At 38.8% G+C, this 21,287-nt stretch overlaps 1 protein-coding gene across 11 annotated transcripts in view; it reads right to left on the minus strand.

The window, feature by feature from the left end:
* Positions 1 to 21,287, minus strand: part of UBE2U (ubiquitin conjugating enzyme E2 U) — a 48,587-nt gene that overhangs the window by 13,885 nt on the left and 13,415 nt on the right. For 5 of the 11 annotated variants that reach the window (XM_072975757.1, XM_072975767.1, XM_072975766.1 and 2 more), the window contains 4 exons: positions 20,731 to 20,851; positions 14,680 to 14,728; positions 9,026 to 9,114; positions 1,490 to 1,571 (listed from right to left, as the gene is read on the minus strand). In XM_072975757.1, coding sequence (XP_072831858.1) covers positions 1,490 to 1,571; positions 9,026 to 9,114; positions 14,680 to 14,728; positions 20,731 to 20,851 — 341 coding nt within the window. Of the gene's footprint in view, positions 1 to 1,485; positions 1,572 to 9,020; positions 9,115 to 14,679; positions 14,729 to 20,730; positions 20,852 to 21,287 lie in introns of those variants that run through there. The other 6 variants (XM_072975761.1, XM_072975762.1, XM_072975763.1 and 3 more) reach the window with 3 other exon arrangements.

The raw sequence follows: 21,287 nt of genomic DNA on the forward strand, positions 1-21,287 counted from the left end.
CTCAAATATTTATGCTGCAATAAAGTTACATAAATATCTTTTAAACACGTTATTTAAATAATGTTTAAATCGATGTTGTGTTATCATCTGATCTAAATACATTCTCATCAACCACCAGATGGCATAAGGTGTGAGAGTTGTATCCTGACAGGGTCACCACGCACATAATTTGACCAATAACTTCAAAATAATGCATTTGAGGAAATGTTCTAGCATTCAAACAGCTCGCAATTATTTCAGCCATATGTAGAAGTGGTTGGATACGCTGAAAATGACACAGTCCTACTTTTTTTTTTACATTTTTTCGGTTCTGTGGGGTGCTGGCCTTACATAATGAACCAATAATCAAACAAATAAAACAAAGCAGTTCTGTTAAAGGAAATCAAAAAGGAAGTCATGTCAAAGCAAAATTAACCTTATATTCTAAGTGGGTTTCTTCAACTCTAAACGAAACTTGAAACTTGCCTTCAAGAAAAACACCATGTTCATACTCCTTCAAATTCTGCTTAATAATAAGCTTTTCTACTGCCTATAATTTAGTCTGAAAGCAGAAAAGCATCTAGTGCAAAAGCTTTTCTCTACTTTAGCTTGAAGGTAAGTTGTTGCAGAAATCAACTGAAAAAAGAATATCTAATCGAAAAACCCAATCTGGACTATGACATTAAAAGATAGGAAAGTCTATTTTAAGAGCCTTGACTTCTACACAAATCTGAAATAGAGCCCATTATTTTCGTTAATCTAATCATCTAGGAAAGAGGTCACATTGCTAACAAACCAAGAAGCTAAAAAATGAGGTAAAAGAGATAAATACAAAAAATAGGATCTTTAACTTCCCCTGGCTTTGTGGTAGCACATTCGCCAAACACTTTGAAATAAGCACATCAGAATATAGGGCCACTACACACAGCTGGAACCACATCTGTGCGCCAGCATGGCGAAGCAGGAAAAACTGCCTTTTGGAGCCAAGAGACCAAGATGAGATTAAGGTTCCTTCCTTAATGTGGTCTAGGAGTCCACGATTTCTCAAGATACTGTAGTAATTTTTCTTTCTATTTTTATCATATACTTTCTGATTAGATTTACTATATTTGGTTCCTGAGTGAGAGATCTGTGAAAGAGGAAAAGATAAAGGAACCACGAGAAGGATGAAACCCTAACTGATGAGCTGTAAGTAGGTCCCCCCCCCATTTCTCAGTTATATTTTGATAAGGAAAAGGGGGGTGGAAATGCAAGGAGTAATAGGGAAGGTATTATGAGATGCCTTCAGTGTGGCTCATGCCCTCGCTCCATCTTTAGCAGCAAAGATGTTTCCCACCTGGGTTCACACTAAAGGAAAGAAGATATTTCTTACTCTTCTTGTTCATATGGTTGGGCAAGAGCCTAAGCTGTTATTTCCAATGGGTTTCTTCTGATAGGTCAGTTAGTAGGAAGTGGCTAATTGATATTTCAAGTTAATAGGGTCATATTCTAGACACTGAAAATTACTTACTTTAAATGACATTCTGTAGGATGTTTTCCCTCATTTTTCTTCCTTTTGTAATACTCTCCAACGAAATTTGGATCTTCAAGCACTGAAATCAGAGTAATTTTAAAAGGAGCTATGCATATGTCCTTTACTAATAGTTCAAGGTTAAAATAATTCACTTTTTGAGTTGATATGTGGCAATAATATGCACTGTTACAGTTCAAGTCATAGCACAGTCCTCAGACACTTTTCCAAATTTCTTCCTTTTCCTTGAACTTTGTGATATTGGGTATTGTCTGAAATACCTAGATTGTGACTTTGTAACTTTTCATTATAATGATATTTGTTTATGTATCATGTACAGAAATCAGGACAGCGTTAAAGTAACTCATATAGAAATTACAGACACTATAGTTTAACAAAATTCTAATTTAGCATTTCAAGTGAGTGACTAAAATCTTGGATTTGATCTTGATCTTCCACAAAGCAAGAATCTGCCACAGACGATCACCCAGCCTCTAAATGAACCCCTTGCCTCTACTGCTGGGAGACCTCCGCTTCTAATGACAGGCAGTAAGGTCACAATGCCCTTCCTTAATCTGAGGGCTGTGAGTTTCCACTGCTCCTAGTTCTGACCTCTGGAGCAACCCTGGGTAGGCTTATCCGTCCCACATGGGAGAGGTCCCTCTAATATTTGAAGACAGCTCTCAGGTCGTCTCAGTTCCTTTTCCTTTTCCTTAAGTCATGATTTTCTAGAGACATAACCATCCTTATCCTAGCAGTGAACTCTGTTGATATTCCTAGTAAAGTTCTCATCCAGAACCGGCTCAGAATCTTGATTTCATATGAATAGCAAGATGCAAGTGGGATTACTGCCTCCCTTGGTCTGTGTGCTGCACTTCCATCAGTTTAGCTCAGATCGGCATCAGTAGTTTCTGGAAATCACATGACACCCCTGGCTCATACGTTTGTGGTTAATTATAAGCCTTATGTCTTCAATCAAACTGACATAAAATTAATTGAAAACCTACTATGCTTAAGCTCTGGTAGTTTTTATATGAAATCCTGTTAAGCCAGATCATTCGTACACACACATGCATCTTCCCTTTTCTCTCTCTCCCTCCCTCTCCTCCCTACCCTGTTCCTTCTAATTGTCTTGGGTTTATAATCCGGAACTATTCAACCATGCACATGCTCCCTACCAGTCTTGTTCTTACCTGGAGCTTCCTTCTTAACAATGATTAATTAACCGTTTCAGCTTGATGAAATTTGTCATTGACAGAAAAACATTCAAACTGAATAATCCTCCTTTTCTTCTATTAATATTACATGATTTTCACCAGCAATGTTCCTATCTTTTATCTTCTTGCTTCAAACACACATATGTACATATTCCTACAGACTTCATTAATACTTTTTATTGTTGTTTGGAATACACTCCTCATTCTTCCCACCGAGGAAACAAATCTGAACTCCCCAGAGTTCTCAGCAGGTTTCATTGTTTACTTTAGCTGACTACAATAACTAATATTAGAGTTCTTACCAGATACGGGGCACTTGGGAGGTAGATGTGCAGTGGTAGCCACTATAATGCCCACTTCACAGATGAACAGACAGACAAAGAGAGGTTGAGTGATGTCTTCTCACTGGGACTACTCACGGCTACTTAAACAAAATTTAAAATTTATTTGATGCTTCTAGTCAAGGATAATTCATGTCTTCCCTTAATTTTGTGGAATTGCCTTCCCCGCATTTTCCATTTGAACACGTATGGCAGTCTCTTCCTTACATATTATGAAACCGCAAATGGCATTGTCTTCTTTCTTGAATATTCTCATTACTTTTATATCATAGACTCATTTTCTTCATTGCTTTCTCTACTCTCTGAGAGATGAAAGATGCCACCGGATTTCTCAAAACTTTCATTTTAACGCTTCCTATTTTATCCCTTTACCTTTTCCACTCATCTGTGTCCTGCCATCTGGCTGTAAACTCCTCAAGAAGCTTATCATAATGCTTATCCTTTTGTGTCCAACACACAGCCCACTGTCTAGACATAGAAGATGCTCAGTGAATGGTGTGATGGGAGGGAAATGACGAAGAAATGAGGACCAGTGAAATGCTGTCAGAAGTTCTTGAAGTTAAAACTCCCCCATCACGACCACATCTTGCCTTTGTGGCAGTTTTGTAGCCTGTGATAGAAAAGCATCTTTTGTGTTGTGCTGTACACCAGAAACTGACACAACACTGCAACCTGACTATACGCCAATAATGATATATTTAATTAATTAATTTTTTTAAAAAGAAAAGTGTCTTCTGTTGCCTCCGTAACATAGTTCTTCCTTCCTTTTCTTCTGAGGCTTACTGGACATCGCTTCTCCTCTGTTTTTTCCTATGACACACCTGTTATCTGATATCTGTATATATTGATCTGAATTTTTTTTTCCAACTCTGGGACTGTCATGTCCAAAGCAATATACAGGCACCAGCTTACCTCAGCATGCTTTATTTTCACACATACTATCTGATGCTAACCACAGAGTAACTTAAAATAGAGTGGAATGTTTTTGTCAATGAGTAGAAGTGAAAAATGAGGTACAGAGAGTTAAATGACTGACCTAAATTCACTTCATTGTATGTGCAAGGCTAGGGTCCCCAACCTGTGATCTCATGCTCCTCCCCCAGGCCCTTTCCAACCTTGCTTGCACACAGTAACCACCTGGGGAGCTTTAAAAACTACCACCCCCTGGTCCTGCTCCCAGAGACCCCAGTGCAGCTGATCTGAGGGTGTACACTTCATGTGGGAATTTTCACACACTCCTCTGGTGAGTCTATGAGCAGTCAAGACCGAGACCACTGCTTTAGAAGTGGATGGTACAGCTTCTTGAATCTAAGTGCATTTTGGAGATACCTGCCCTCATTGCGTGCTCAGAGACTCAAAGAAGGGAAGTCTGCCAAGGGAAAGCAAGCACCCCCCTGATGCTTCAGGCTGTTTGGTCTGTTTTGATGGCAGCAGACAAACATCAGGAAGCCTCCGCTCGCTATCACAGGGTGCACTGGTCTGAAGACATTCTTTTCCCCTAACATAAACATTTCCTATGGGGATCATATTCTATCATTAAGGTGCTGTTGCCCACAACCAGATGTATTGGTTTGTTCTCTGCCAAACTCTTTATTTGCCATTTACAGTGATGGACAGAGAACAGTGGCTCTCCAGTACATTTACCCACCTGATTGCCTGTGATTAGGAACAGGTAATTATAATTACTGACTATGTACTGCATATATTTCAGGTTTTGAATTTAAATCTCAGGTTAAACAAAGATAATAATTTTATGTCATCTTATGGAGGGAAGCTAATATAAAAGAAAAAACAACAAATGTGGAGTCAGAGGATCTTGTTCAAGTCTCTGAGTCACAGCCTGCTTGTACTAAAAAATAATGACCATACTTACTGAGCGCTCACTCTGTGCGAGGCACTGTTACAGTGCTTCAACGTTACAAGGTATGTTTTGTGATTATTCTCATTTTACAGATGGCAGAACTGGGACACAGAGCGATCAAGAAACTTATCCAAGGTCAAACAGCTAGTAAATTGTAGAGTCAGGATTAAACTTTCGCAATATGCATCCAGAATATACACTCTTATCAACATATGATATTCCGTGTATGACCTTAGGTAAATTAGTTAACTTCCCTTTGTCTTGGTTTTCTCATGTGTAAAACGGAGTAAAAATAGTAACAATGCTTAGCTCATTGGGTTGATCTCCAACCATGCATGACATATATTAGGTGTTCAATAAATATTGGTTGATAAGTGAATAAAAGATGGTAAGATTGGGATGACTGAAAAAATACAGATTAAGAGGTATGAACTACTATGCATAAAATAATCTACAAGGATATACTGTATGACACGGAGAACATAGCCAATATTTTATAATAACTATAAATGGAACATAACCTTTTAAAATTGTGACTATGTTGTATAATTATATAATATTGTACAACTGCACCTCAATAAAAAAAAAACCCAATGCAGAGTATACTCTAAACTGTATTATTCAAGAACACATTTGCTATTATTATGGCATCCATGATTATGTATAGATTTGTAGCACAAAGATATGCAATAAAGTTAATACTGAAAATCAAAATATAATCACTCATCATTATTCATGAAATAAAGAGCTTCTTAAAATATGCGTGAGTCTAATAAACTTGCCAGTGATAAAAATATAACTGTAGAAAATGAAGTTATTACAAGTTTCCCTTTTATTTCTGAGTAGTTGAAGCATTCTGTAATTGAAAAGCTTCATCTTTATTATTATCAGGAAATTAGGCCATTAAAAAAGATAGCATTGGATCTCATCCAGCTGAATGATCCAAAGACAAAATGGCCAGCAGCACATGTAAGGTTTACATTTAATTTTTTTAATTAAGTGCTGGTAATTATTGAAGGAAAGCTTTTGAGACATTCTTTTAACAAATTCCTATAGGAAAAAAAGGCAGGGTGATTGTGAATCTTGCACCAAAAGCTAGAACTAAAGTCTCAGAAATCCTTCTGGGCTCGAGGTAACTATTACCAGCTATTGCCATCACAAAGACGGATGAATTACATACTAGGTTAGTGACAGATGTAGAAACAAGAACCACATTAAATATTTTGGTGTCAAATTCTTTTGAAGAAGAAATTGCTCTCAGTGATGCTTCATTATTTCTTCCTTGTTCTTTAAAATTGTTCTTTTATCATAAGACAGCCATTTCCAAATTTTTTTGTTTTGGCTTGTGCTTCTTCTTTTTTTCTTTTTTTTTCTTTCCCTAGCAGTTTGGAGTTTCCAAGTGCCTCTCTACATTTACATGCTATTCCATAAAGTGCCATCATGTAACAATCTGTTTTCTCGTTGAAGGACCCAGACACTGAATTGTTTCTTGGAGCATGCCAGCTGTCTTGACGTCATGTTTGTTAAGGGTTATCACCTCCTGGACCCCACTGAGCTCCTCAGGGCCTCATATGTAGCAAGTACTCAAGATGTGTTTGCAGAATTGATCAAGAAGCACCCAATCAAGACCTTTGAAATGAAGTAAATATTCATATCTCCCGGTATCAAAATCAATAAAGCTCTTCACACTGATAGTGTTGTTAAAGACTGTATTTCTTAAAGTACCTTAAAGAAATTACTTTTCTTAACCACGAATCTATGAGTCAGTGAGGAGGATAATGTATAATCACAAAATAACTTGGTAGCTCACACTGAAAAAAAAAATGTGACAATGAATATATATATGTTCATGTATAACTGAAAAATTGTGCTCTACACTAGAATTTGACACAACATTGTAAAATGACTATAACTCAATAAAAAATGTTTTAAAACAAACTAATAAGCAACATCCTGAAAGAACATGTAATTTCTTATAAATTATTGATCCAACTTAACATTTTTATACTTAACAAGCTTAGTACTACTTTTTGCTCTAATTTGTGTCTTAAAACTAGATACTCTTTTTTGCGTGTATGACATTTTGTTCTCTTAAAACCAAATAGTAAAACAGCAAGTTTATACTGCATAGCACAGGGAACTATATTCAGTATCTTGTAGTAACCTATGGTGAAAAAGAATATGAAAACAAATCTATATATGTTCATGTATGACTGAAGCATTGTGCCATACACCAGAAATTGACACAACATTGTAAATGGACTATACTTCAATAAAAATGAAAAAAAAAACCAATTAGTAGACTAGCACAAAGATGAGATGAAACACAGTGAGACTACAGATTAGGACAGTGGTCATGGAGGTGGAGTAGAGGGGAAGCAGCTGTAATGTTGCAGGAGATAAAATCAATAAGGCTTAATGAGGGAGACAAAAAGGACTAGGAAATGTCTGGGATTCTGGCTTGGCAAGTAAATGCAAGAATGATGACCTACCACTAACCAAGAGAGGTAATAAAGGAGGGTGAATAGGTTTGGGGGCAGCATAATGAATTCAATTTGGGACATGTTAAGTATGAGGTACTTATCACACATGTGGGTGAGATTTCTAAAGCACAGTGGTAAATGTGCATTCAGAATTCAGAAAAGAACCTGGCTAGAGATGAGGCCTAAGGAATTATTGGCATGTGGGCTTGAGGCAGGAAGCCCCATAAAAAGACCAGCAGTACCCCTAGGCAGGGCCGCTGCTCTCCTCCCAGCACCAACCGGTTCCCTGCCCAGAGGCTTTATCTCACTTCTTGCCTCTAAAGCGGCTTACACCTAGAATTCTATTGGTTCCCTGAGGTCACTTCTGATTAGTTATTTCCTTCACTCCTGATTGGTTATTACTCTCACTCTTGATTGGTTATTACTCTCAATTCTGATTGGTCCACTTCCCTAACTTCTGATTGGTCCATTTGTAGTACTTCATTTGCATGGAGCTCACTCCTGATTGGCCTATTTCTACAAAGCTTGTTCCTGGTTGGTCAACTTCTGTTGTACTTTATTTTCATATGATGTTGCAAAGTGTAAAACTGGCAGCCTATAAAAGGCCTGTGTAAACCTACAAACGGGGTCCAGAGCTTGGAGTGTTAACTCCTCTGGGCCCACTGGCGTAATAAACTTGAGTTCCCCAACTCTCCGAGTGCTGCTCGGTCTCTCGCCGGGATCCAGGTTGCTGTCGCAACTGAGCTGTAACATCGAGCTGCAACACATTTTTTCACAACAGGCTAATGAAAACCATGGTGGATGGATGAGGTCTCTGAGAGAGAGTTGGGTAGAGAACACTGAATGGAGAAACCACTGCTAAGGAAAGATGCAGAGGAGTGCTCAGGAAGGTAAGAGGAAAATCATGGAGGCACAATGTCATCTAGCTCAAGGAGAGCATGGCCAATGGGAGTTCAAATAAGATAAGGGCTAAAAAAAGTAATCACTGAATATAGGAATTTGGAAGTCACCAGTAACTTTAGAATGCACCATTTCAGCAGGATAGCTGAAGCAAAGTCATATTTCAGTAAATGTGTGCACACTGGATAAACTACCTCGATACAAATGATGAAAGCATAAAGATTAGATTAAATGGGACCAGAAAGTTGTCCAGCTTCCCCATTGTTTTCTAAGTTCTTAATATATGATGGTAGCGGATGATTTTTCCCTAGACGGATATAACTGAGCAGCCTTAAGTATGTTTTTTTTTTTTTTTTTACTCTCCTTCTACTTAATAACATCTCTGGCTTTGAGGATAATTCTGTTTAGAATCACAAAAGTTCCTCCTGCTCTGAAGGCTTCCTTCAGGGGTGAAGAGACTAAAGTAAACCTCGTAAGACTGAGAACTTTGTCTTTTATTCCTCCAATTGCCTACGTTTTCTTCTGGCTTTTAATCAGACTAGGACTCCCTACAAAAGTGGGACTAAACGACTAGTTGTTGAATGATCACTATATGGAGCCAGCAGAGAAGTTTATCACCCTCAAATTCCAAATATGTGTCAATTAGTCTTTGAAAGCGAGACAAGCTGAGAATAATTAAGAAATTAACATTCCCCATTCTCCCCCCAAAACAGGACGAGGCTAGATCACCTTACATGGAGTTCTGTAATATTCCATGGCTTTTGATGTGGCTATTTCAGACCATGTCTTGTAGTAGTCATTAAATGAGATGGATTTAACTGATCTGAAAATATAAATTAAAATCAGATAGTGAGTAGTGTGCAAGTTTGCTTTTTAAAATTGTCTTGTCAGAGCAGACTCTTTGAGACATCTAGTCACAAGACATTAGACTGATTTGCAAATTCTAACACATTCATTTCTAACGAATCTAACAATTTTCCCACTAATACATGCAAATCACAAAAAAGATCTGTTCAGACCATTTTCATTAATAAGTATAAATGTGCATCCATGTGTATATTATAAAAAGAAAAAATACAGGCTTAAGATATCTACCTTTTGTGACTACCATTAAAAAGGACTTTAAGTAAAGCAGCATTCCTGAACATTTTCTTTCTACAATAAACAACTTTGTTAAATTTCTATGCCATATTTTAGTAAAATCACTAAATATTGTGAGGAGAAATAAAATACCAGAATTGAGATTAGTTTAATTTTCACATGGAATATGGCCATTTTCAAAGAGGGTAAAAAATAAAACGAACAAAAAACCCCCACAAAACCTCTTTTCTAATATTACTGCCTACACATTTCCTTCCCTGTGCTAACATTACCATATCCTAATGGAACAGCAAGGATTGTTACAAAGTATTAAGCAGGAACTATGAAACGCTCTCTCACTCTTGAATAATTGCATTTCCAATTTTTCTTCCTGCACATTTTTGGAATGCAGAGATTATCAACACTCTATATAAACATTACTTTGGGATATTTTTCAGATGTGTGAAATCACCAATTAACTGGCTTAAATAGATGCTTAAACATCAAATGTAAAAGGCCTTACGTCTGCTTTAACTTTAAATTCCTAGCTCTTTGGAGGAAGAAGCAAATTTTCAGTTAGAACAGCTCACTAATATTAATTTTTATAGGTAAATTATAGATACCTTAAATATTTGACTCAATTTTGAAATTAATGGGGCAATATCTAAATGTGTTAATGCACTCATTTATTCAAATAATAATTACAGACACCTAATTTTAAGACTAACATTTTTCAGTGTGTTATTGCTTTTGCAATCACACTTAAGTAGAAATCTGAAACTTGGTGAAGATAAATTAATCACTAGTATTATTGCTGCCAGAGCTACATGTAGTGCTTTATATTAATAAATGATATACTGAACTAACATTAATTTGCCAACGAAATGTTTCAGCATTTGGCAACGGAGGTAACGAAATGAAAGGCTGCATTATATCTCCTGCATGAAAAAGCTTGTGATCAATTTGCTGTCACAGATCATTTAGCAGACAACAATGACCCAAGAGGAAGGAAACTGTCAACACACTGTCTCATGAAAAAAAATACACCGTCTTCAGGCACAATCATCTCCATTGTTTTTTGTCTGTTTGACTACGACCCATGACCCTCTCCTTTCCCAACGGTGTCCTGTTCAATTTCAAACTGTTAGCCTTCAGGGGCTTTCTTTTTTTTCCCTTAGAATAATTAAAAATAGTACCCTAAAAGGTATAACGTTAGTATGGCTTGAATATACAAAACAGAATGCCTTAAACATTTGGGAATATCTGCATTTTCAGTTCTATAAAAAAATAATAGCCCCTTAGCTTAAGAGAACAGTAACTATTGACTATTACTCAGATAAGTCACTAAGTTTACAAGAATATATATAGGTAAAAAATACATGTGTTTATAGTTTCAACCAATAACAGAAATTTATTGAGTATTACCATTGGCATTAAGAATATGAAAAAGAAGACATAAGTTTAAACTGAACATCAGAGCTTATTATCCTGCTGGGAAAATAAGATATATATCTGAACTAGTAAATAGAATATTTTTCATTAACATAATAAACTGTTACATCATTTAACATAGACATTTGGAGACTACAGTGACAGATGCTTCTTTGGCAGTGGCAGTGAGCGAAGGAAGTTGGAGGAGGGAGATATAACTTTGTTTTGGAGCCATTAGGGAAAGAGTCACTTGGGATACGGACCTGGGACAAAGGAAGGAGGCATCTTAGGCCAGGGAAACAGTATTAGCAACAGCTTAGGTAGCAAGGAGGATGGTGTGTGCACGTCTGCATACAGAGGATTTCGGGGGAAGAGGTGATAGTAACAAGATAATTGACTAGAGTGGAGAGTTCCAATTTCAGAGGAACTGGAATTTGATAAAAATAAGTGAAACTAGGCAATGCTGGGTCTTCAGATTTAGGCAGAGAATGGATTAGAGTGGATTCAGTAATCTTGATTTATTAGGTGATAGAGAGTAATCAGTTCTCAAACAAGGCAAGAAAATAATGAAACCAGTGTTTGAGTGAGAGTTCTCTCTGGCATTAGTATGCAGAGTGGATTACAGCAGAGATTAAATGCAGGGGGGCCAGTTAGGAACTAAATTCAGTAATTCAAGCAAGAGATACTGAGAACTAACACTAGGGTGGGAGCAGAGAATACGAAGGGGAGATGAATCTACGCTAATGCTAAATAAAGAGCTGACTGAGCTGGTTGCCTGATAGGGTGTGAAAAGTGAAGGAATTTTAGGGTCAAATATTCCCCTAAAGCCCAGAAGACCAGTTAGTTTTGCTATTAATAGAAAGTGTCTAGAGAAACTGAAGTAAAATATGAGTTTAATTTTAAACATGGGTTGTAGGTGACGCCCTTTAGGAGTGTGACTGAGAAATTAGGACTGGAAATAGAGATGCGGGTCAGATCAACATGAAGGTTAACAGATGACGCCATGAGGGAAAACAAACTCCTAAAGAGTAAGTAAGTGTTGAGAAAAGAAAGAGCAGAAACCAATTCAGAGTTTAAGGGGAGCCAGTGAAGGAAACCAAAAGGATCATTAAGGGAAGAAGAGAGTCATGGTAGTGCTATTTCATGGAAGCAACATCCCAGCCATCACCAAACCTAGTGACTGAGTTCCTAAATCTCTCTGGATATTAGTCTGCAGTATCATGACCAAGAGGACAGGCTCTGGAATCAGCTGGCCTGGGTTAAAACACTCTGGTACTATTACTTATTAGCTGTGTAACTCTGGGAAAGTTACCTAACCCTTCCACATTTCCAGAGAGAGAAATTTCTCCAGTGGTGGTCGTGAGCCATCAATGACATCACGCAAGAAGAGAGTCAAGGTGGGGTTAGCAGCCCTTAGCACTCGGCATCAGCTGGTCTCCTCGCTTGCCTTGGACAAGTACCTCGTCATTTTTCTCCCCACAAACTCTAAGCAGCCTCCTAATCGTTTTCTACCTCGGTCTCTCCCTATTCCAAGATATTTTCATGAGTCCTGAAAGTTCCCTGCTGCCGCTTCCCAGTCCAGCTCCCTCGACACTTTGGGTAATCGCTGATCCAATTTCTACCCCATAGATCAGTTTGGCCTGCCCTAGAACTTCATGTAAATTGAATCATACAGCAGGTACTCTTTTATTAGTCTGGGTATTTTTTTTCCCACTCAACACAATGTCTGCATTATTATCCCACGTTGTTGCAAGTATCAACAGTTCATTCACTTTCACTGCTGAGAGTATTCAATTTATAAATACAGCGCAATTTCTTTATTATATATTACACTGCTGAATATAAAATGTTGAATGATGACAGGCATGTTGGTTGTTTTCAGTTTCGGATATTATGAATAAAGGCCCTAGGAACATTTGTGTACAAGTCCTTTTGTGACTATATATTTTCATTTCTCTAAGGTAAATACTTAGGAATGGGCCAGAGGGCAAGTGAATGTTTGACATTGTACAAAACTGCTGAATTTGTTCCAGAGTGGCTGTGGGCACGTCAAACAGCACAGCGGCGTGTACAGCGCTGCAGGAGAGCCCCGGGGACCACACATCCTCATCGACAACTGGGGCTGCTAGTGTTAGCCGGAGGCGTGCTCTTCCAAACCCCTCACCCAATCTCAGGAAGTCACAGCAGTACCCATACAGTTCAACCCAAAATCCAGCAGTAATATTAGGTTCCACTTTTTCTCACTCCCCATATCAATCAAACTAAGCCTGGAATCCACGCACTTCTTCCACTTGTCTCTCTCTCCACATCTGTGACCTCAGCCCTAGCCCGAGCCACCGCCGGCTCTCCTCGGCTCTACTAAAATAACCCAATAATTCTTCTCCTTGCTTCCACCCGAGATCCTCTGCAGTGGATTCCCCACACGGCAGTTAAAGTAGTCCTTTTAAAGTGTAAACCTGATTACGTCTCGCCCTTTCTTAAAAGCTGTCCAGCTGCATCCCAATTGCCACCGCAAGGTTAATAAATGCAAACTCCTTCCTTGGTTTATAAAGCCCTAAGTGATCGGGCCCTACTTCTCTCACCTCATCCCCACCCACCTCTTCTCCCCTCGCTGTGTTCTGGCCACAGTGCCCTTCCTTCTGATCCTCTAACCCACTATGCTCATATCCAGTTTAGGGTCTGTGCCCTCCTTACTCCCTCTGCCTAGAATCTCACTGCACCTGTAAGATACCACTCTCCCCCAACTCCTCACTCCTTTTTCCCCTTTCAATTTCACAAATCTTGATTTTTCAAGATAACACCATCTACAAGCTTACCACACCATGGTTCCTGGTAGTTAAATCTTTCCCCCAGACCCCAGGTTTTATTGTCCTGTGATCAGTGCTGGATTCTCACGCTGCCATCTGGTTACTTTGCTGCCTGTCTGATGAGGTCCTCCGTGTCCCAGACAAAGAGTCAAAGGGCCAAAGCTCTCTCCCCATGATGGGTTTCCCTTCTTCCTGCTCCTGCCTGAGACAGACCCACCACTGCTACTGGCTGGTTCTCATCTGTGTGCCGGCAGGAAGACAAGGTCGATGCTCTTGCTGTCATGTCCCAACTAGTCACTCTGTCAGTCATTCTGCATCTTCTAATTCTGAGCTTCTAACGCGTCCAGGCACAAAGTCCCCTGATAAAACATTGTTGCACATTCTGGGACAGAGCCCCGACCTGAGGGCTTCTTCAATGTCCTCGTTTGACTTCAGTCTCTTGGGAGTATCTCACTGTTATTAATCCACTAAGAGGAGCCTTGTTTTGGAGCATGTACAATATAAAACCAAGATAGATCAAGTATTATTTCAACACTAGTTAGTTGGCTTTTTTCCACATCTGACTGACTATCCAAAAAAGGCTGATGGAAATGCTGGAGGAGCTAAATGCTGCAGAACCATATTTGAGATTATAGACCTAAACCTTGTCCCGGTGTTTAAGGCTGAATTAGTGTCATACTGTCAGGTTATCTCCCAAGTGCACAATGGCTTCAGCCCTAACTCTCACCATTTTCGTCCAGAGCATTATCGTCTCCTAAATTGCTTGGGTTTTTTGTGATCTATAATGTAGACAAATTTTTTTTTTCTTTTCAGCAATAAAAAAAGAAAACTAAAAAGGCAAGTTAACACAGCTGCATTAACTTTTAACTAGTCTATAAAGAAGTCAATATTTTCTACATTCTTTTGTAAAACATTTTAAAAAGGAATTGTAAGAAAAAATATATTTAAATAAAAATGAAAAATTTTCTAATTCAAAAAAATGAAAATACAATTATGATAGAAAACTGTTTAATAATTCTTTTAGTATATATATATTTTATAATTATAGAATTGTAGAAAGAAAAACTTACCTGATAACTTTATCAGGGTCTTCAAGTGGCTCAGAACTGTCACCTTTCACTGCAAAGAAAAATATGAAAAGATTCTGGTTTACTTGGAAGATTGAGTATATGGCCTTATATGCCCTCCTTCTATAAAGCCTCAGTGAGATAATAAAGGAATGAAAATAAGGTATAAAACCTCAAGGAGAGCAAATGAAAGATGGCCAGAGAATTTTTTCAAGATAGAAAGCAGATGTCAAGTGGTAACTGTCAAGTGTGACAGGCCGTGGCAGTGTGAAACCTAATGACATGATGAGGGGAGGCCAGTGAAGAGCAAGCAGATTTACACTTCAGAACTTGAGAAACAGCTCAGGAGTCGTAGGTCCCAGATACCTCTGAAAGGAGAAGTGCACAGCACAGACACCAAAGACTTACACCCTTCGCCTGCAACCAGGTGCCCAGCACTGCCCAGGCAGGTGGGGGGACGTTTATTTCTAGAGAAACTGAGCCAGACAGATTCAGCACTAGCTACAAAGCAGAACAAGAGTCTGGTAAGGGACTGAAGGCAGGAAATAAATCAAATACATTATTTGAATAGGTAAGATTCCTTACTGTCGCCCCTTGTTTGGCCCCTAGAATGTAAACAGTTCTCTCTCTCTCTCCAAGCATAAGACTGGAGGATTCATCTCACAAAAATGTCAAGCCTAAATAATGGGAAGGTCAGATCTCACTGGACAACTCTAATGAGGTAAAACCATCGAATCCAGCCTGTATTCAAAATTTCCAATCCTTCGAATGATTGATTTCCAGTCATTGTGTGTCCAACATATGAATGGATAGTCAAAGTTCAGTAGATATTTGAATAAAGTCAATATCATGAAAGATAACAAAAGATTTTAAAAAGTATGTGAACCCTATGTTTTAGATATCAAAACAAACATGATAAACAGAAAATAAAGTAACTGGACCATGCAACCACATAGAAGTAAAAGTTCACCAGGACAAACTGGGGAAAAGATGGAAGAGCTTATAGCAGTTCCCCCTTACTGGCAGAGGATACATTCCAGCCTCCCAGTGGATGCCTAAAACCAGGAATGGTACCAAACCCTGTATACACTATGTTTTTTTCCTATAGGTGCATAGCCATGATAGTGTTTAATTTGTAATTAGGCACAGTAAGAGGGTAACAACAATAACTAATAATAAAATAGAACAATTATCACAACATTGTAACCTGATTATACTTCAGTAAAAAAATAAAAATAAACAAAAAATAGAACAATTATCATAAAAGTTATATGAATGTGGTCTCTTTCTCTCTCAAAATATCTTGTACAAATTTAATGCCTTTTCCATCTTAACTAGGCACTTATGACACACTGTGGCCACATTTTTTGTGGTTTGAGGTGAGACAGCAAAACTAGCACGAATTTTTTTCCTTCTTATCAAATTTATGGGTAGAAGATTTGTTCTCACTGTAAATCTTAGCAACTTTAGCACGTGATTTTTTTCCTTTTCTTATTTAGTCAAGAATTTTCACATTTTCACTTAAAGGAAGCACCTTATGGCTTCTCTTTGGCATATCTGAATGGCCAGCAGCACTAGTCTTGTGCTTTGGGGCCGTGATTAAGAAAAATAAGGGTCGCTTGAACACAAGCACTGTGTGCAATGCCTCAGCTATCAGACCGTTGATCTGATAACCCAGATGGAGACCAAGTGAAAAATGGGCAGGAGGTGCTCTTTGAGATGATTCACGTCCCGGGCGGGACAAAGCTGGATGGTAAGAGATTTCATCATGCTACTTAGAATGGTTCATGATTTAAAATTCACAAACTGTTTATTTCCAGAATTTTTTCATTGAACACTTTTCAGACCATGGTTGACTGCAGGTAACTGAAAACTTGGAAAGTGGAACTGCAGATGAGGGGGAACTGCTGTAAATGAAATTACTTTGTCACAAATTCGAAAGTAAGTAGCAATACTCAGAATCTAGGAGGCAAAACAGTTGTTACACATTGTCTCCGTCCAGACCTCCAGGTTTTCGTAAAACAAACTGAAGTATAGCTTGGAAGGCACTTGAAAGATCTCCTTGTTCAACTCCCCACACTGAGCAAAAAGCTCTTTGATAACATCCCTGAAAAAGAGTCATGAAGCTCTGTCACATGAACACGAGTTATAAAGGCACACCTTTAGTGGAAGTGTGTTTACCAGCTGCCGACACGGCCTTGCCCATGCTCAAGCAACTTGAATTCTAAGAAAATCTGTCCTCACGTTTGGCCAGCTAGGGCCTGGATGGACTGTACCATGAGGGATGCTGCAATGACAGTGCCATTTGCTTCTAGGAAAGACCAGTTAACCCAACTGACCATAAAATTTATTGCCCAAACTGCCACACAGAGTGAAAGGGAGAACTGGAAGCAATGATGCCAGGTCTGCCCTAGGCAGGCTGGTGTGTGTGAGCCCCTGAACTATGAAAAAGGGAGCCAGGCCAAAAGAAGAGGCTGCCAGGACAGGGGAAAGCTGTCGGGACCTCCACCAATGAGGGTTGGGCTCTAAGCTTGTGTATTCATGTCAATACAACAGCGCAAAGACCTCGCTGTTCAGGCAAAGAACAGATGTTAAGGAAAGTTTGGGGAATGAGAAGCATTTGCATATCGACATACCAAATGCCAGGCTTAGGCTCAGGAAACCAGAGTTAATTCCAGACCACCTATTACAAGGAAAAAGTCAAGGTATGTTCTGGCTCAAGCAGAGCCAAGCTTGTATGTTCTGGACATCAGTGGAGACAACTTAGCAGGCCGGAGGAAGGCATGACTGACCTGTAGCTTCAACATTAGTCTGACTTTAGTTCCCTGGAGCAACAGAGAAGGAAATTCCCCTGTTCTCTAAGAAATCCCTTCAAATATCTGAAAACAGCTTCTACAACTGCATTTTATCTTTTCTTCCCTTAGCTAAACATTCAGTTTCTCCAGCCACAGGAAATGTGATGCTCCAAACAGAGTGTGCCGGGGTTCCAGGGCAAGGCCCTCCTCACCAGAGGAGGGAAGGTGATGTCACTCAGGCTCAGCAGAAGGACACTTTCTGTTATCGGTTCACATTACACTTGTGTTCAAATAGCTCCCTAAGGCTTTTCGCATAGACTAAAGTTCTGCAATGAAGGCAGGTTTCTTTTAGTCTGTGCTTGGACATTTTAATTCTTTGAGCCCTAATGACTTTATGTTCACCTCACTAAACCTGGAGGCCTAGGGGAGGTGGGAATGCCCAGGTTGGGTCTCTGACTCTGCAGCTTGTTGTGTGTGGCCTTGGGCTAGCCCCTTCATCAGTGACCCTCAATTTCCTCACAGAGGAAGAGGCTGAGGATCAGATGCATAAAAATATGTCAAACCATTAGTTTGTTTTCTATGTCTGTGAGTCTGTTTCTGTTTTGTAAATAAGTTTGTTTTAGATTCCACATATAAGTGACATCATATGGTATTTTTCTTTCTCTTTCTGGCTTACTTCACTTAGTATGACAATCTCCAAGTCCATCCATGTTGCTGCAAATGGCATTATTTTATTCCTTTTTATGGCTGAGTAGTATTCCATTGTAGAAATATACCACAACTTCTTGATCCATCATCTGTTGATGGACATTTAGGTTGTTTCCAGACATAGAAAATAAACTTATGGTTACCAGAGAGGGAAGAGAGTGGGAAGGGTTAAGTTGGGAGTTCGAGATTTGCAGATACTAACTAATACATATAAAATAGATAAACAACAAGTTTATAATGTATAGCACAGGGAACTATATTCAGTATCTTGTAGTAACTTATGGTGCAAAAGAATATGAAAACAAATATACGTATGTTCATGTATGACTTTAGCATTATGCTGTACACCAGAAATTGACACAACATTGTAAACTGACTATATGTCAAAAAAAATATATATATATATATACAAAAAACACATATATTTGATAAATAAATACATAATGTTTTTTTAAAAAAGTAAGTGAAAGCACTTGGTAAACCATGAAGTAAAATTAGGATCTAGTTTATGTGCATTTTTTTCATTCATTCAATCCATAAATTTTTATTCAGTACCTAGAGCCAGACACTGCTATACTTGGCACTGAGAATATTGCTGTAGCTGGAAATCAGTGCCTACAGAGATGATACAATTAGCTGCCTCTTGAGTTCTCATGTATAGAATTCTACCTGCTCCAGTTTTGTGTTATCTAAAAATGGGACAGTAATTTCTTCTATGCATTTTCTCAATCTATTAATATATTAAATGTATATGAGAGATGATTCTTGGAGCAGAGACCTTTTTTTTCCCCCAAGTTGTTACAGGTAATTCATTCTCATTGGATATTGTTTTGCACAGAAATCCGCATAGTATTTCACTAGACTACCATCTAATTGAGAGTGAATGAGTTTTGTGCACGTCTTCATTTCCCACCATAGCAGCTGGCTCTGCGGTGCCACCGCACTCTTTCCCCGTGAAGCGGTAGATCATTCTCTTCCTGGCACAGCAGGTACCACTCCCAGTCCTGCTGTGATGGCAAGCAAGCTGACAACTATTCGCTGTCTTGGATTTCCACGTATTTCACCAACATAAATAAAGAATAAAGTGAAAACCCGTCAAGGCACTATTTGCCTTGTTGCTCATTTGCTGGGTGATTCAGCAACTTGGACAGCTCTCCTGTCTGGTTTGATGGCAAAACAGGGACCTGGAATGTCTGAAGGACGATGTCCAGCTGAGAGCAAGACAAAGAGAGGGCCAATGTGTTTGCTGGTGTCGTCCCATCCTTCTCTCCACAGGGCAAACCCAAAATCTGTTGCACAGAATCATTTACTGTAGAAAAAAATTTTGAAACTAGTTTTTAAATTTCCATTTACCAGAATATGGACATAGCTTTGTATAGAATATTTCTGTATAATGATAGAACAGTAGGGCTCCATTAAAGGCTAAAGGATACATATCATTCACTCACTCATTCCACAAATATTCACTGAGTGCAGAGGACACAACAGTGGATGCTGCAGTATTCTGGTAGGTCAGGAATAAGATCCAAATGAAGCAGTACCATTTCTCTGTGTACAAACCAGCCTCAAAACTGTCAGGGAATTTTGAGGACCTCTGCAACTATCATGACATATTTGAAGATACTGAAAAAGATGCCTGATCAATATTACATCAGACCCAGATGCCCTGTGGAGGAGCACTTGAATTTGGTCACAAATGAAGAGACTGGCAGGTCCTAGAAGAGGACTGGAAAAAGAGACTGTGGACATCTGAGAGATAAAGAATGAGAGAGATGAGTTTGGCAGAGTCTGAACAGCAGAGCCTGCTGACTGGGGAGGCAGCAATACCAGCTGCTCTGCATGGTCGCTGTGCTCTGCTGAAAGGAAGGGCAGAACATAAAGGAAAGAGCTAAGTTACTAGGAGCCCAGCCCTCACTTGTGACAAACCCCTCTGGGCATAAGGAGCCAAGGCATTGCTCTGCTAACTACAGAGAGTGCAAGGGAGGAAGGGAGGTGATGGAGCTAAGAGTCATGCAAAGGTTGCTGGCAGGATGAGAGTGAGCAAACCAAGGGTATCAGAAAAACATTGGTCGATAGACAGAAAGACTGAAGAGCCTCAGGTTTCATTTCCATGTAGACACTTTGAAGGAATACCTGGAGGGAGAATTCTTCAGAAAAAAAAAGCTGAACATTTTGTTAATCCAGGGGAAAGGATCCCAGATCAGTAAGATCTAGGGTACTGAAGGTGAAGTCTGGGAAATATCCACTGTAGATCCCTTTACAGAGGGTTCAAAACAGATGTCTTATCTTTATGATGGGTAGACTGGTTTCATTTGCATCATTCGTCCATATGACCATTACATTTAAAGTTACTAAGCTTATGATTTTTGATAATCTTTAAAAAGGGACCACACTACTGATGGGTCTCACAAAGAAGTATAGTAGGAGAGATCTTAGTACAATTTCATTATGGGAAATGAATATAGAAAATATTCCATCTATAAGTTATTTATAGCTCACTTACTTGCTATAAATAATAATTGGCAAGTAACAATAAGTCAGCACTTCTTACATGGTAATGGCTGGTGGAAAAGTTGTAGAATTATTAGTCTGTACAGAGTTTCATCTTTAGTCAGTATATGGGCTGCTTCCACATTCACTGGGTTTTCTAACACTGGATTAGAAAGCATAACCTGTAGGAAAATATATAGAACATAGGGCTTTTAAAGTAACTTTCTTAGAGCAAAAAGACAGACCAACACATGCAACATTCAAGAAGCATTTATTAAATGCCTATAACGTATCCACCTGTAGATAGATACAAAGACAAATGAGACATGATCCCTACTCTCAAGAAACTCTTGATCTATCTTGGTTCTATATTGTACATTCATGAGCCAAACATTAGGATCAAAGCAAGTTACAAGTACCTTCCTGTACCTTATTCCTTCCTATCACATAAGTTTAATTTGAGTTATGTATAAAGGGAACTAAACATTAGGAAACACTGAAACATTTCCATTAAAGCATACAAACTTACATTTTAACATGAGGTCATATTTAGATCCTGAATCAACAAACATATGTATTAAAGATTGCATGCAATTCAATATCCCTCCAGATCACTGA

The sequence above is a fragment of the Vicugna pacos genome, chromosome 13 (assembly GCF_048564905.1).
Source record: "Vicugna pacos chromosome 13, VicPac4, whole genome shotgun sequence".
Lineage (NCBI taxonomy): Eukaryota > Metazoa > Chordata > Mammalia > Artiodactyla > Camelidae > Vicugna > Vicugna pacos.